This window comes from Platalea leucorodia, assembly GCF_965183815.1.
Source record: "Platalea leucorodia genome assembly, chromosome: 10".
Lineage (NCBI taxonomy): Eukaryota > Metazoa > Chordata > Aves > Pelecaniformes > Threskiornithidae > Platalea > Platalea leucorodia.
Window position 1 is genome coordinate 21,270,915 of NC_138832.1, and position 13,207 is coordinate 21,284,121.

General features: G+C 40.3%; 1 protein-coding gene across 1 annotated transcript in view; it reads right to left on the bottom strand.

Moving 5' to 3' along the window:
- CHRDL1 (chordin like 1) overlaps positions 1 to 11,008 on the bottom strand; it is a gene marked incomplete at both ends in the record, with an annotated part of 38,418 nt that extends 27,410 nt beyond the window's left edge. The window contains 3 exons of the mRNA XM_082322992.1: positions 4,828 to 4,921; positions 8,882 to 8,994; positions 10,912 to 11,008. Of these exons, the coding sequence (XP_082179118.1) occupies positions 4,828 to 4,921; positions 8,882 to 8,994; positions 10,912 to 11,008 (304 nt within the window). The remainder of the gene's footprint in view (positions 1 to 4,827; positions 4,922 to 8,881; positions 8,995 to 10,911) is intronic.
- Positions 11,009 to 13,207: the final 2,199 nt, after the last annotated feature.

Consider the following 13,207-nt stretch of genomic DNA (forward strand, 5'->3'; position numbering starts at 1 on the left):
ATTGCTATAATAGTCTGTTTTCAGTCTGGAATTCAGGATATGAAGTGTTTCTGAGTTTAATTTCAGAGGTGTAGCATCAGTCAACAGAGATACGTTTTATATGGGAGGTAACAACCGTTCTTTTACTAACAGCATGGAAAACAATATCTGCTCAGTAAAAGACCACCTGGACATCTCTTAATATTACCATATTTGTATGTTTTTTTCTCTTTCCTACTCAGGCCTCACACCCATCTATTTGAGGCAATTAAAACTCCTTGTAACTTCAGGGAGATCTGGGCCATGAGTTTCTTACTTAGTGATATGAGAAGCATAGGTGGTAGCAACAAGAATTGTGCAGAGAATGGAAGAGTTGGGCACAATATGCCTTCCTCCATCCCACAAATATTTGTGAAATAGATTGGGTTTTTCTGAATGGAAGGGTGAGAAGACTAGAACTGAGAGCCTGGGAACTCTGGTGCGTGAGCTGGGCAGAACCCAACACCTCTTCACCAAAATGGTTTATTGTGTGTGCATTCTGCAGTGGAAAATCATTCCACCAGAGCATTCCAACTGCCCAGGTTGGAGATTTTGGTTGTAATTCAGTGCAAGATGCATTGTATTATTACACGTGCTTCTGCGTTTACATATACGATGTGCATCGGGTCAACTGGTGGTGTACATACTCAGCATCTTGCAAGGCTGAGTCTTTAAGAATATCTACACTACAGAGTGCAGTGTGTTACCTGGACTAGCTCCGTTACTGGAAGGAATTGAGAAAAGGTAGCACTGAGCTCACTGCAGCCACATTTTTCCTACTTCTTAAGTGATTTTTGCAGTGCAGTGAGTTCTGCACTGTCCTAACTAGGCTGCCTCCAGGATCTAAAATAGCTAGTTCAAAGATACAGGTATTACTAAGTTATGCTTCAGTCTACAGTGCAGACATAGCCTCACTTATTTTCAGGTGATGTTCTCAGACCACTGTTGTGAGATACCTGATCTGGTCCATCTGTGTATTTAGTCCAGCTATGTATACAGGTACCACCTGGCGTTTTGTTGTTATTTCAATATCTAAAGAACAACGGAAAGAACATCAGAAAAGTGGTTTGAATTTGATACAGAAAAATCATAGTACCAAAGGAGCTTAAACTTAAATGTGTTACTAATCATGAACATTCTTGGAAGCCAGTGTGTTTAGTTGGGGCAGCAAGCTTAAAAACTGCTAGAGCCAGATGGGCTGATTCATACATCAGCATGCAGCCTTATCTGCTGAGAAATCAAACCAGCAAGTGGAATATGGAAACCCTTTCTAAATCCTGCAATTGTGCATTTCTGCTTCTGATGTAAGCTTCCCTCATCTTAGATTTACATATTCCAGAGTGTACTCAAAAATTTTAGATCCTTAACTAGACTTTAAATGCCTTGATTTGCAGTTGTTTGGTGTAGAAAGGATACAATCTACAATAAATGTCCCATTTATAAAGGCACTGTCCATAGTGCCATAAAAGACAGCTGCAGCTAAATGCTTGAAGAACTTGTACATGAAGTTTATTTTCATGAGAGGAGGCAAGAGGTCTAAAATCCACTCTAGCTCAAGAGCTGATCCAGCTCTAAGAATGACGGTGAATTCTCTCCCTGACTCTATAAATCACCTCTCCTCTGACAATGCCTGGAGCATCCTGAGGTAGAAGAAAGGAGTTCAAGCTCAGAAGCGTGTGATGTCCTTTTGGGTCTCACTAATCTGTAAAAAGAGTCCCAGTGAATGCGAACCTCGTATTTTTGGTTACATATGTGTGATGATAACCATTTAATTCAGACAGATAGCAAAATACTTTTCAGAGCTGCAGAAGGGAGGAGTATCTAGTTCTGTTTAAAAGACAGAAGGTCTGGATTTTGCCAATGCTAGAAAGAATATGTTTTGGGGAAAAAAAAAGTTAGCAGTGAATCTGTGGTAGAAGCTGGTAGGATTGAACCACTGGTGAAAAGCAGAAGATGCTTCCTAACATATGTCTGACAACTACTTAAGATTCATGGTGGCTGGTGCCAGGGAGACAGGATACAAACACTGCATCTCTTTGTGTCCGCAAGTCCAGTGTCACTATGGATGCAGGAGACATTAATTCCAAGGGGAGAGCAGTGCCAACTTTTCTCAAAGGAATCCCTTCACCAGCTCCTCCACTTGGGTAGTTATGAAGCTCAGTTTCCAATGAAAGTTGCTGCCTCCTGGCATTACCTCTGCTTCATTAAATAAGGAGGCAGTTATTTGGGCAGTTACACTCTACAAGGCCTGCAGAAAGGCAGGAGGAAGAGCCCAAAGTCACTGTGACTAGCACTACTCATTTCTGAAATGCAGCTTGAGAAATGGAGGGGAAACATACGTGACAGAATATAATGAGCATTTATGAGAGTAATTCGAATGGATGGCTAATGGCCAGGGCTCTGGCACGTTCCAGTGAAAAATAACCAGGGAAACCAGAGAAATGAATTTCCTGCATATCACGGGATGCTGCACAAAAGACATTGTATGCCAGACACATAGGAATGGAGAGCTGGCACAAGATGTGCAAGAGTGCTTGAGATTCCTATTCAGATCAGGCATGAACATTACCACTGAAGACAGAGCACCAAGTACGATATGCGTCATCACTGCAGAAAGCAGAATGCAAATAACCCCTGAAATCACAGGAGATTCCTGGTCCTCTTTTGCCTAACATTGGTGCACCTCTATCTGAATTACAGACTCAATTAGGGAAAAAATAAACCTTAGTGGGACTCTCATTTTTAATGAGATGCTGCCCAGCTAGCAATTTAATGGCCCACCATAGGTAGCAGATGATAGACTACAGATAGACTCTGGGCGCAGTTAAGAGAAGATGATGGCTCATAATTCAGGAAAGGCTCTTCTGGATAATCTTCTGGGTTTATCAGTTTAAACACACGGTACAAAATTCCAGCTGAAGACTGTGCATAGCAAGAACTGAATTTGATAAGGACTTGAGAATTTACAGGGGCCCTTACTCTTCCTTACTAGGTCATTGCAGAATGTTTTAAAATCTTGATAGGTATCACGACATTTACAGCCTCATGAACAGAAAAAAGCCAGAAAGTTCACTGCTAAAGACACTCTAAGCAAAAAGTCAATCTAGAAGCATTTATGTTTCTATACTAAATACTGTACAGAGATATTTAAAAAAAAGAAAAAGTTCCTGACCCCAAATGCCAATTACCTACTGAGAGTGGGACTTCTGTGATTTAACTTTAGCTGTCAAAAAACTAAGCATCTAGCATAAGCTATTTGCCTGTGCTCCCTCAATAATCAGTGGAGAGAGACAGGTATCTCCAGGGAAAAGTTCTTCTCATTCTGGGTAACAGGATGAGTCACCCTCTGGGGACAGCATGTTTCCAACAGCTATAAAGGGTATCTAGAGGATTCCCTTGCCAACTGAAGTTTAGATTAGCTGGAAAAACGGACCAGATTTGGGGCACACCAGTCCTTCTTTTGATCTGAAAACAGAAAATGGGTTGATGTTCCCAGCATCTTACTGCTTAGTCTAACAGTACTATTTGTACTATTTGGTCAAATACAGCATACTACCTTACAAACTTTCTTTCCTATGTATTAGATCATCATAGATAAAACTCTACGATCAGCTAGATGCTAAAGTGTTAGATCTAAAGTTGAATGGGATGAATCTCATCCCAGGACACAAGAAAAGTGGCATCATGGCATCAGATGAGTTATGTGCTTGAAATGCTTCTTCCTCATCACTGATTAGAAAACGATTCCAGATACCTAGATCAGATATTGGTGTACAGAGACAGATGTATATAATTGTCAGGACAGATGAATCCTACCAAAAATTGACGGGTGGGTGCCATTTATTCTCCAGTAAGCGCCATGAACGCACTCCAATCCCAGCTGAAGCACAAACTGACTTGTGCACTCCTGTCCCCCTGCCATTGCGCACTGCCCCCTGCTCACAGGCTTTGGTCTGGGAACAGCTGGTTTCCTCAGACAATGAAACTCTCTGGAGAGAGTCAACTAAAACCCCTTTCTGTGATGCTGCATGAATACTCTTTTATAAGTGGAAATGAGGGGTGCCACTAAGACAGACATTTAGGGAAAAGCTCCAGTCAAATCTACCAGCCATTAGGCCATGTCGGGAATGTTGTAACAGCCTCGTGAAAGATCCTGCTTAGTCTCTTTCATACAGTGGCTCTTAATAATGAGCATATAATAAATGTACAGTCTGGAGGAATTTACTATACAGTATCCAATTGGATTTATATAGTCATAAACTTCTACAGCACTGCTTCTATGATTTACAACAGTCTCTACTAATTATGAAGCTATGCCTGGATTTGAGATGTAAAAGGCAAATGTTACCAGACTGGTTGTACAGTGATGCTATACAAATGCACGTTTGCCACAGCAATTTTCAATTGCTTGTTAACAGAGAACCATGTATTTTAGCCTGCTCTTACGAAAAGCACCAAAAGCAGAAACCTAGGAAATTTGTAGGATGGGGTTTTATTGTGATGGAGTGTAGAGATAAAGGAAGGAGTGGAGAGTCCATGGACCCCATCAATGAAGCTTCTGCTACCTTCTGCCTGGATTGTAGGGGACTGGACTTGGTAGCTTACCTGATCCCTTCCCAAATCTATACGTCTGATTTCTTGAAAAGAAACCACCATAGGAAATACTGTAACTTACTGTAGGACAAGCCTCTCATGACCTAAATGGATACAGAAGGATGTTTACTTCACAGAAGTTTTCCAGCTCAGACTGTTACTCAGCACATTAAATAACTACTTCAGAAAGGACTGTATGCCATTAATAGGAATTACCTGGGCATCGTGGGCAGCACAGCTGTGGTACATGCACAGGGGAAGGACAGTGTAGACTTGGGCATCTTATTCTGCTGCACAGCACATTTCCATTCTGCAAGTGGAACATAATACAATACTTCAATGAAATGGGCTGTCTTACCAATTTCCGTGTTCTCTATTCTGCATCCAGATATTTTAAAAAGAAATGCATTTTTACAACATTCTGATTTCACTCACACCAGGGTAAGCCCAGACTGCTTTCACTGCCTCTGAATTTATGCTGGCGGTCAGAATGTAGCAGAAATCCATACAAACCTTAAAATCAGAGGAAGTGCCTAAAATGGATTGCAACAATCTTCATTTGTGTTTTTATTTTGAGCAGATTATGCTTAGGAATTACATTTCCAAAACTAAGACACAGATAATGAATGGTAGGTCTCTGAGATATCCCCTACTGAGGATTAGTTCAAGACCGCAAGAGACAATAGCGTCTGTAATTGTTCCTGAAAACTGTGGAGAGTCTTTTGTTTTCATTTTATGGGTTCCCCAGTAGACAAAAAACACCAGTTGGTAAGTAGCCATTTTTCGAAGAAATATGAGCAAGCCTTGGGAATAGCGTTCATTATTCATGTCATTAACATAATATTCGATTTGACCACATTTAAGTTTGATTTATAATTAAGACACAGGGAATTTTCATTCTCCAGCGTCTGTAACCAGAAAAGACTATCCATTTCAAATTCCCATTTCCCATCTATAATTCATCCTCCTAATTTAGCTCTGAGTTGCTCATGTTTATAGCAAGAAAGATCTTTCAGTATGAACACTGATACTATGCTATGACTGTAGTTTTAGGTGGTGTCAGGAATAAACCCACTTCATTTTCATATGCCTTCTGGAGCACTGAAATGTTTCCAGTAGAGGTGCAGACTTCCTTAGACAGCATATGTATAAGCTTTTTTAGCCATCTCTTTCAGAATAATCCATTGACTCCTGAGTATCTGCAGACCACAGGCTGGAATCATACTGTTAGATCACTGCTACCCACAAACTACATTTGTGCATCTGCTTTGGAAACAGACACTAGAAATGATATCACCATCTGCTTCCAATGATGATTGAAATTCAATATACTGATTTTATAAAGGAGGAGCAAATTTTAGGCTGTAGACTCTTTGCAGGATAGGGACTATCACTGATCTGCACAGCTCCTTGCCCAGCAGACCATCATCTGAGAGCCTGTAAAGCACTGCCGTAGAAGAAAGGGCACTGCCTGCGGGCCTGGCTCCACGTCGCTTACTTGACCTGTTCCATGGCCTCACACCCTTTTTAATTATTAGTCCTGTGAAATCTCCTGAGGTGAATGTTTACTTTCTGTGGATGATCAGCTGTGATAAAAATTCTGCAGGCCTACTTTGCTCCTCAGTGGTGCCTGCAGTGCTCCACTGTTTGCAACAGGACAGAACTATTTTAACTGATCTTGTGCCTTATGCTTCGATTCCCAGTGAGATTTGGGAGACCAAGCCCTACTGACTAGAGTAGGACTTAAGCTCCTGTAGACCTCTGTGAGTCAGGGCCACGGTTAGCACTTCTGCATCAGATACTCAAAGAGGAGCAATGCATCTCTCTTCCCGAGCTGTGTTATCAGTGCTAAGTGTGGAGAGCACTCATTTTAGCCCCTTAAGTCTGCAGATCTGACTAGGAACACAAGGAAAAAGCTGCTGTATTTTAGAGAGGAAAATAACGACCTGACAAATTGTAAGTGCTCCAATTTACCTGACAGTAACAGTCAACAGTTTCCACTGTGTATTGGGTGGGGAGGAGGGGTTGTAAAAGAAAGGGGGAACAGGGTGAAAACACTGAATTATGTTTAGTTTTATTCTGGTTTAAGTATGTAAGTTAGAACTTGTAAAAATACAATGCTACATACACACAAAAACAGGAAAGCTTTTTTTTTTTTTTTTTTTAAATCCCAGGCTGAATAATTTGGCCTCTAGTTAGTTAATTTGTCTCACCTTTTTCTTAAACATCAGAAGTGTGTGTTGGGGGGGAAGGACAGACAGACTGTTGTTTAGAGATGGAACAGAGATCTCAGTCTGTTGCCTGGCTGATATGACTTGTTTTGTGCAGAGATCATATGCATCATGATGTTTGAGGCCAGCAAAGAAATGTTGGTCACACTGGTGATGAAGACCGCAGGGGATTTTTTTGCTTTTCTCTGCAGTGTGAGGGAGTAGGTTGCCGCTTCAGACTCTGTACCTATCCTTTGCCTAACTGATTTACTGCCAGGGAATCATAGGTGAGCTACACTTAGGTCTCTCCTATTTGCTGTCTGTGGCACACTTAAGTTTCGTTTTTTGTGCTGTAATATTTGGTTTAAGGTCTGTGCTTGTGCTATGTCATGGCATGTTTTCTAATGCTTTATCTAGCCTTAATTTTGTTAAAATTATAAATTATTGAGAGTCTCCTGATGAGCTGGAGCTTTTACTGTAGGTCAGTGTTCTGAGCGCATTTCTTTTGGCCAGGACAAAGCTCAAATGAATGGCTGGATGCTGCAGTTGTTATTTGGAGTCTTCCTTCCAGGCAACAAGAGTCACATCCCAGAGATCCCTCAGCATCCTCACTGCTGAAATAACCCCAAGTTACATTTCGCACCCTCATGGTACAACAAAGCTAAAACAGAGCAAACAAACAAGTGGAGTCCAGAACCACATCTGAGCTGCATGTACTGCTAGTTACCACAAGCAGGTTCCTTCTTTACTAACCTTGTTGCCCTGAACTGTCACTCTGGTCCTCCATGCCCATGTGCGAAGGAAAGAAATAAAATACACCCCGTTTGTTGGAGCCTCACGGCGCGTGGGTATGCCTGGCTCACAGCAGTGCTGTTCTCTAGAGGAGCATTCCATGCACATTCCCATCCCTCCAAACTGTCTAACATATTCCTAAAAATCATTGAGCAATGATTTGTATCCAGATCTCTAGCGTTTCCAGTTAATTTCATCCCCACCCAAGACACAGCCTTCAAGCAATTTAATGAGTGTTTTACCACACACGGACTCTGTGGGAGTTTTCAACTTTGCATATAGGTCAGCAAAAGTGAGTGGAAGCTCCTTTTTTCTCTAACCAGGGACTTTTCCTTTTTTTTGTACTACATTGCTTTTTCTCTTACAGATGCATTCTGCTGCACAGATCTGAGATGCAGCCAAGCTTGTAGGACTACTGTTCGTGCATCTCTGCGCTAAATTGTAGTAGCAGATCCCTCAGAGCAAATGCTGCACGGGGGCCCAATATTTTACACTTGCAGGGGGGAAAATAGCCAAGAAAACTTTATTCTGCATTAAATACAGCAGACAAAGCTCAGCATCTGGAGTGTCTCATGTGTTAGTGATTAAGATCCCTTATTGTTTAGTCATTTTAAAGTACTCCAAGGGACATATTCTGCCCTCATCTTCCTGCCCCCCCAGCTGTATATGACACACTTAGGGGATCTGACTGCTGTGTCATCGTATCAGGCATCAATGGACGGTAGCCAAGGACCTGTCCTTTCACATCCTACCCAATTCTCTCTGCTCCCCATGCCCTGTTCTCATTTTTCATCATCTCATTCTTCTTTCATAGATTCTTACAAACGGTGATATCCAAGCCTGTTCCTTCAGCACTTCAGGGCAGCAGATGCTTTGACTGCGGAAATGCCTCTGAAGATGTGGGCGTTGCACATAGATCCAAACACTACCAAATTCAGGTTCAGCATAACCATCCATATTGATGGAACTGCAAGGATTATATTTAAGTAGTGGGGTCCAATTATTCAAGACGTAATGCTCAGCATTGACAAAGCTTCTGGCTAGTTAAGGAGCTGTTTTGTCTACCCCATGCATTTTTTGCCATTATTGCCCTTCTCTGTTAATATTTTCCCTTCGCTAGGATCACCTGCCTCTATTTCCTGCAGCATGATCAGGACCCACGAGTGAAAACAGGTTTGGGCTTTGCCAAGTTGTAGATACAACGTAAAGGTTTCCAGTCAATTAAGCAAGCCGAAGAAGTTGTAGGATCAATAACTCAGCAGTCCTACCTCTGAGCAAAGACAATTAACGCAGTAAACAAGGCCATAGGGTTCTAGATAAGGATGCCATCTTTCTCCTACACGATACTTCTTATCTTGAAACACGCAGTATGTATCTGAATCTGTAAAACAGTAAAGAATTGAAAGAGCTATGAATGAATGTTCCCATTCTGTGCTTACAAAGTGTTTTGAGGTGTGCAGTGTTTTCTGTAACCTATTTTTTTTTTTCCCCTGGAGAATCACACAACGGAAATGCCCTTAATTTCACGTGCTGTTGCTTCTAACCTCCCAAACCAAAATAAACAACATGGCCTCCCATCTCTCCAAAATTGCAGCTTCTGAAATAGCTGACAAAATGGCTTTCAAACAGGGCGACTTTATCCTTTCACCTGCAAAAACACAGGCTAAGATCCCGTTTAGGTAACAAAATTAAAGTGCTTGGTTGCTCAGACAGGTTTATAGGAAACAAAACCTTTTCACTGCAAAACCAAAGCAATTGGCTCAACTCAGGAAAATCCCAGGTTGTACAGCAGAGAGATTTTGAACCAGGGGACTGCAGAAGGAAGATAAACGCTCTGTATTTACACTGCATGTTCAGTATCTCCATGTTTTAACAACCTAATAAAAAAAAAGTTTGTTCCAGTACTTCAGAACCATTTGTACTGACTTACAAATGCATCAGCATTCAAAATATTTTAAGATCTTTCTGTCCATTAAGCACTTCTAATCTTGCAGATGCAGTTTTGCAGATATCCATCTACCTATCGGACATAACTGCCCTGTCTCTCCCTGTCACATTATGGTTTCACATTGAAAACTCAAATCTCTTCAATAAAAGGGTGATTCTCATGTGTTTCCATGAGAGAAGTCCTTCCTGTTATCTTAATGATGTCCTAATTAAGCTTAATTCATCACCCTCAGTACAGATGATACTTCAGGGTATCAAACAAAATACCTGTCTTCCAAGTGATAATCCAAGCAAGGGACATTCTTCACATTTATTGGGCTAAAGGAAGGTAGCAAGAGGTAGGGATTATTAGTAGCAACTGTGATGCGATCTGCTTTCACTTCACACAAAAGCATGACAAATGAAATGCAGATCTGAAAAAGCAGACGGCTGAAGTGGAGTTTGATAATTTCTCACACTGTGCTTTCTTTCAACAGGGATACCTGCACATTGTTTTCTTGTGAGTAAGTTCAGCGCAGAAGGTGGCGTTTTTGGAACTCACTCTTCTGTTTTTTTTTTTTTGCATCTGCCTCCTTAGAAGCAGAAGCTGCTGATAGTGAGGCTGAAAATTTTAACTGCTTCTCAAGGGCAAACAATGTCTTTTGTAAGAAGGCGGCCAAAACCCAGCCTGTGCAGGTGAGGAGAGCATTCCAGAGAGCTAGTAACAAGGCTGTAGCAGTCAGTAACTCCTAGACTTATTTGGGTAGTTATTCCTCCTTGCCATGCTTTCTGAAATGTATTAACATCTCCCACAGATGACAGGCTTTGTAGAAATATTCCCTTTGTTTTGTTTGTATTCTTTTCAGTTCTTCTCATCAAGTTTCTGACAGTGCTTAGACTCTTAATTTTCTCAAAGGATGCATCTAATCCAGTTCATATGAGGTTGTTTTTGGAACACAACAGAACAGTCTTGGATGAACTTTACGCTAGCTGAAAACTTCAGCGCAATAGTCTTACACATGGGACAAAATCCAGATAATCCGTCAGATGTTTACAGAGGTCACTAAAATGGAATTAAGCACTCCTTGATTCAGGATATTTGAAATAAAACAGATTCTAAAATTGATGTGTTATGTTCTTTATGATGCAATGAAACCTGTGCAGCTTCAGGAAAATGTGGCCCAAACATGGGCGTGACCTGATTGTACTAAATGTAGGATTAGAAGGAGGAAGAAAGTTAGAAGAGGTTTTGAACACAGTTCCACAGTTTAGGACATTCATGTTTGAAGATCTTTTCTGAACCACATCTGTCAAATAGAAGGAAAGTGTCAAATTTGGGTGAAGGTGACAGCTTTGTTTGAAGTCTACTTACGTTTTACTTGTTCTAGTTTACCTCCAGCTATGAAAAGGAGACAGAGCACACCAAAAAAGATAAAATGAAAATCCTCCAATATCCACTTTTTTCTCATCTTTATCGACAAAAGGAAAAGAAAGAGCCTCCAAAGTAGAGAATGTTGAGCTGTTGGGAAGAAAAGATTAAATTAATTAAACTAAAATCCTGTAAGATACTTAAATTCTCTGACATGATTTCATCCAGCGCACAGAAATCCTAAACTGCCAGAACCAAAAGATCGGGCTATATCATGGATCTTCATTTCATGGAAACATCTTTGGCTCCAGATCATTTCATTTTTGGAAAAGGGGCCACATTCCCATTCATGAAAGCTGAAAAGTGCATATTACTTCTAATAAAGTCCTTATTTTCTTCCAAAGCAGAGAAATCTGGCCAGTAAGCAATCTAAATTCTTAAAGTTCTCTTTCACAAGAAACTAGTTTGGGAGATTTTCTTGTAGAACAGCTCTTTTGGATGTAACTTAGGAAATACAGGTGTCAGTTGTAACACGTTTGCTTCATCGTAAAGTTACCCTTGGGTATATCTGCCGTGTTGGCCCTGCGCTATGGAAATCCACGCTTCGGGTGCGATGCTGGCCACACTGGCGTCAACGGGAGCTTTCCTCACTGCATCTAGCAGGCTTCCACCACTATTCAATTCACCCCTCCTCCCCTCTCCCAGCTACTATTGTTCTGGGATTGTGTATAATTAATTTTTCTAGAGTTAACCCTTCCGTTGCCTTGGTATCTGAAAGGAGAATGGGGGAATGACATGTTGTCTTCATTCTTGTAGGTCTTTAATGGCAAAATCTTGCATATGGAGCAAAGCTGAGTGTATTCTTCTCTGCGTGGTGCAGAGATGCTATCGTGCTTACTGTATGCGCCGTTGTGTTTATCTTTCTCTGGCTTTTAAAAGGTGAATTATTTTATAATGAAAAAGACAAGGGAGGAAATAATGCACTAAAGTAGAATTTCTTTATCTTTGATAGCCAACCTAAGATTCTAAAGTGAGAAATATGTTGATGCTTTACTGTTTATCAGAATTCATTGCAGAAGTATTACCTTCCCAGAGTACACTTGTCCATAATTTACAATGTTGGAAAGATTTGGGTTTGATTTTAAGAGTTTTGATGTGGATTTACAATCAGTTTTACAGAAGTTCAAAAAAAAAAAAGATTCACTATTGGAAAAATAAACAATCTGCTTTGTAAACTAATTTGACCTCTTCAGATTTCATGTAAATAATAGAACCGTACATGAATATGTTTCAGCTCACAGATAACCAGAGCAGAAATAATAATTTATATATGTATATTCAAAATTAAGTGGTGGATAACTTACAGAAGTTAACTAAACAGTAAGTTAACAACCACTTAAAAAGAAAATCTTCCTATTAAGACTGTTGATATCCAGGATACTGGAACAAAGGGTGGGTGATCTGATTTTATCAGTGTTTTTATCGCCTTTACTGTTTAAGGGTTCTCTACTCTACATTCCCAAACCACAACCAAAATGGACATCTTCCTTAACTAATCAAATCTATGCAACTCTGTCTATAGTCAGTAAGATCATTCAAAATAATGCAAATTGCATCTGAAAACATTAAATAAACCCCGCTATTTCAAAAGCACCCTCCCTATGCAGTAACAAAATAAAACTTTCCATTTATTTTGGAAGCTGAGAATAATATTCCAATTTCAGAAGAAAAGCGTAAGTCATTTTTTCCTTTCAACGTGTTCAAATCACACAGGACATATTTAAGCCAAACAACCTTTTAAAAAACTTGTTTAAAATTAAAACCTCGTAATTTAGTCCCAGGACATCACGCATGCATTGAGAACACCAGTAGCACATCACTGGGACTAGCAGAAATGTGAATGTTTAAATATTCTGGCCTTCTTGGGGGTTGCTTAAGCAAACAGTATTTATAAATGGAGCACAATTAGCCTTTGTGCAGCACTTTACCTGTTAGCTAGATGGGTTAGTTCGAATAGAAAGGCTCAGAAACCCATCCATTTTAAATGTCAGGTCTTCAAAAGGAAGAACATTTTAAAACTTGGACTGCTTATGCTCAGAAATGCTGCACGGTAATGTGAAACGGAGGAGTTAATAACAGAAATGGGATGGGGACTTTTGATGTCTTTCTTAATTCTCTTTAATTTCTGTATTGTTGTTACTCCAAATATAAACACATACTTTTCACTATTAGCACACTCCCTTTATTTCCCCAAAGGGCAAGGTCTTAAAAATATTCCTGGATTTAAACAATCTCCATT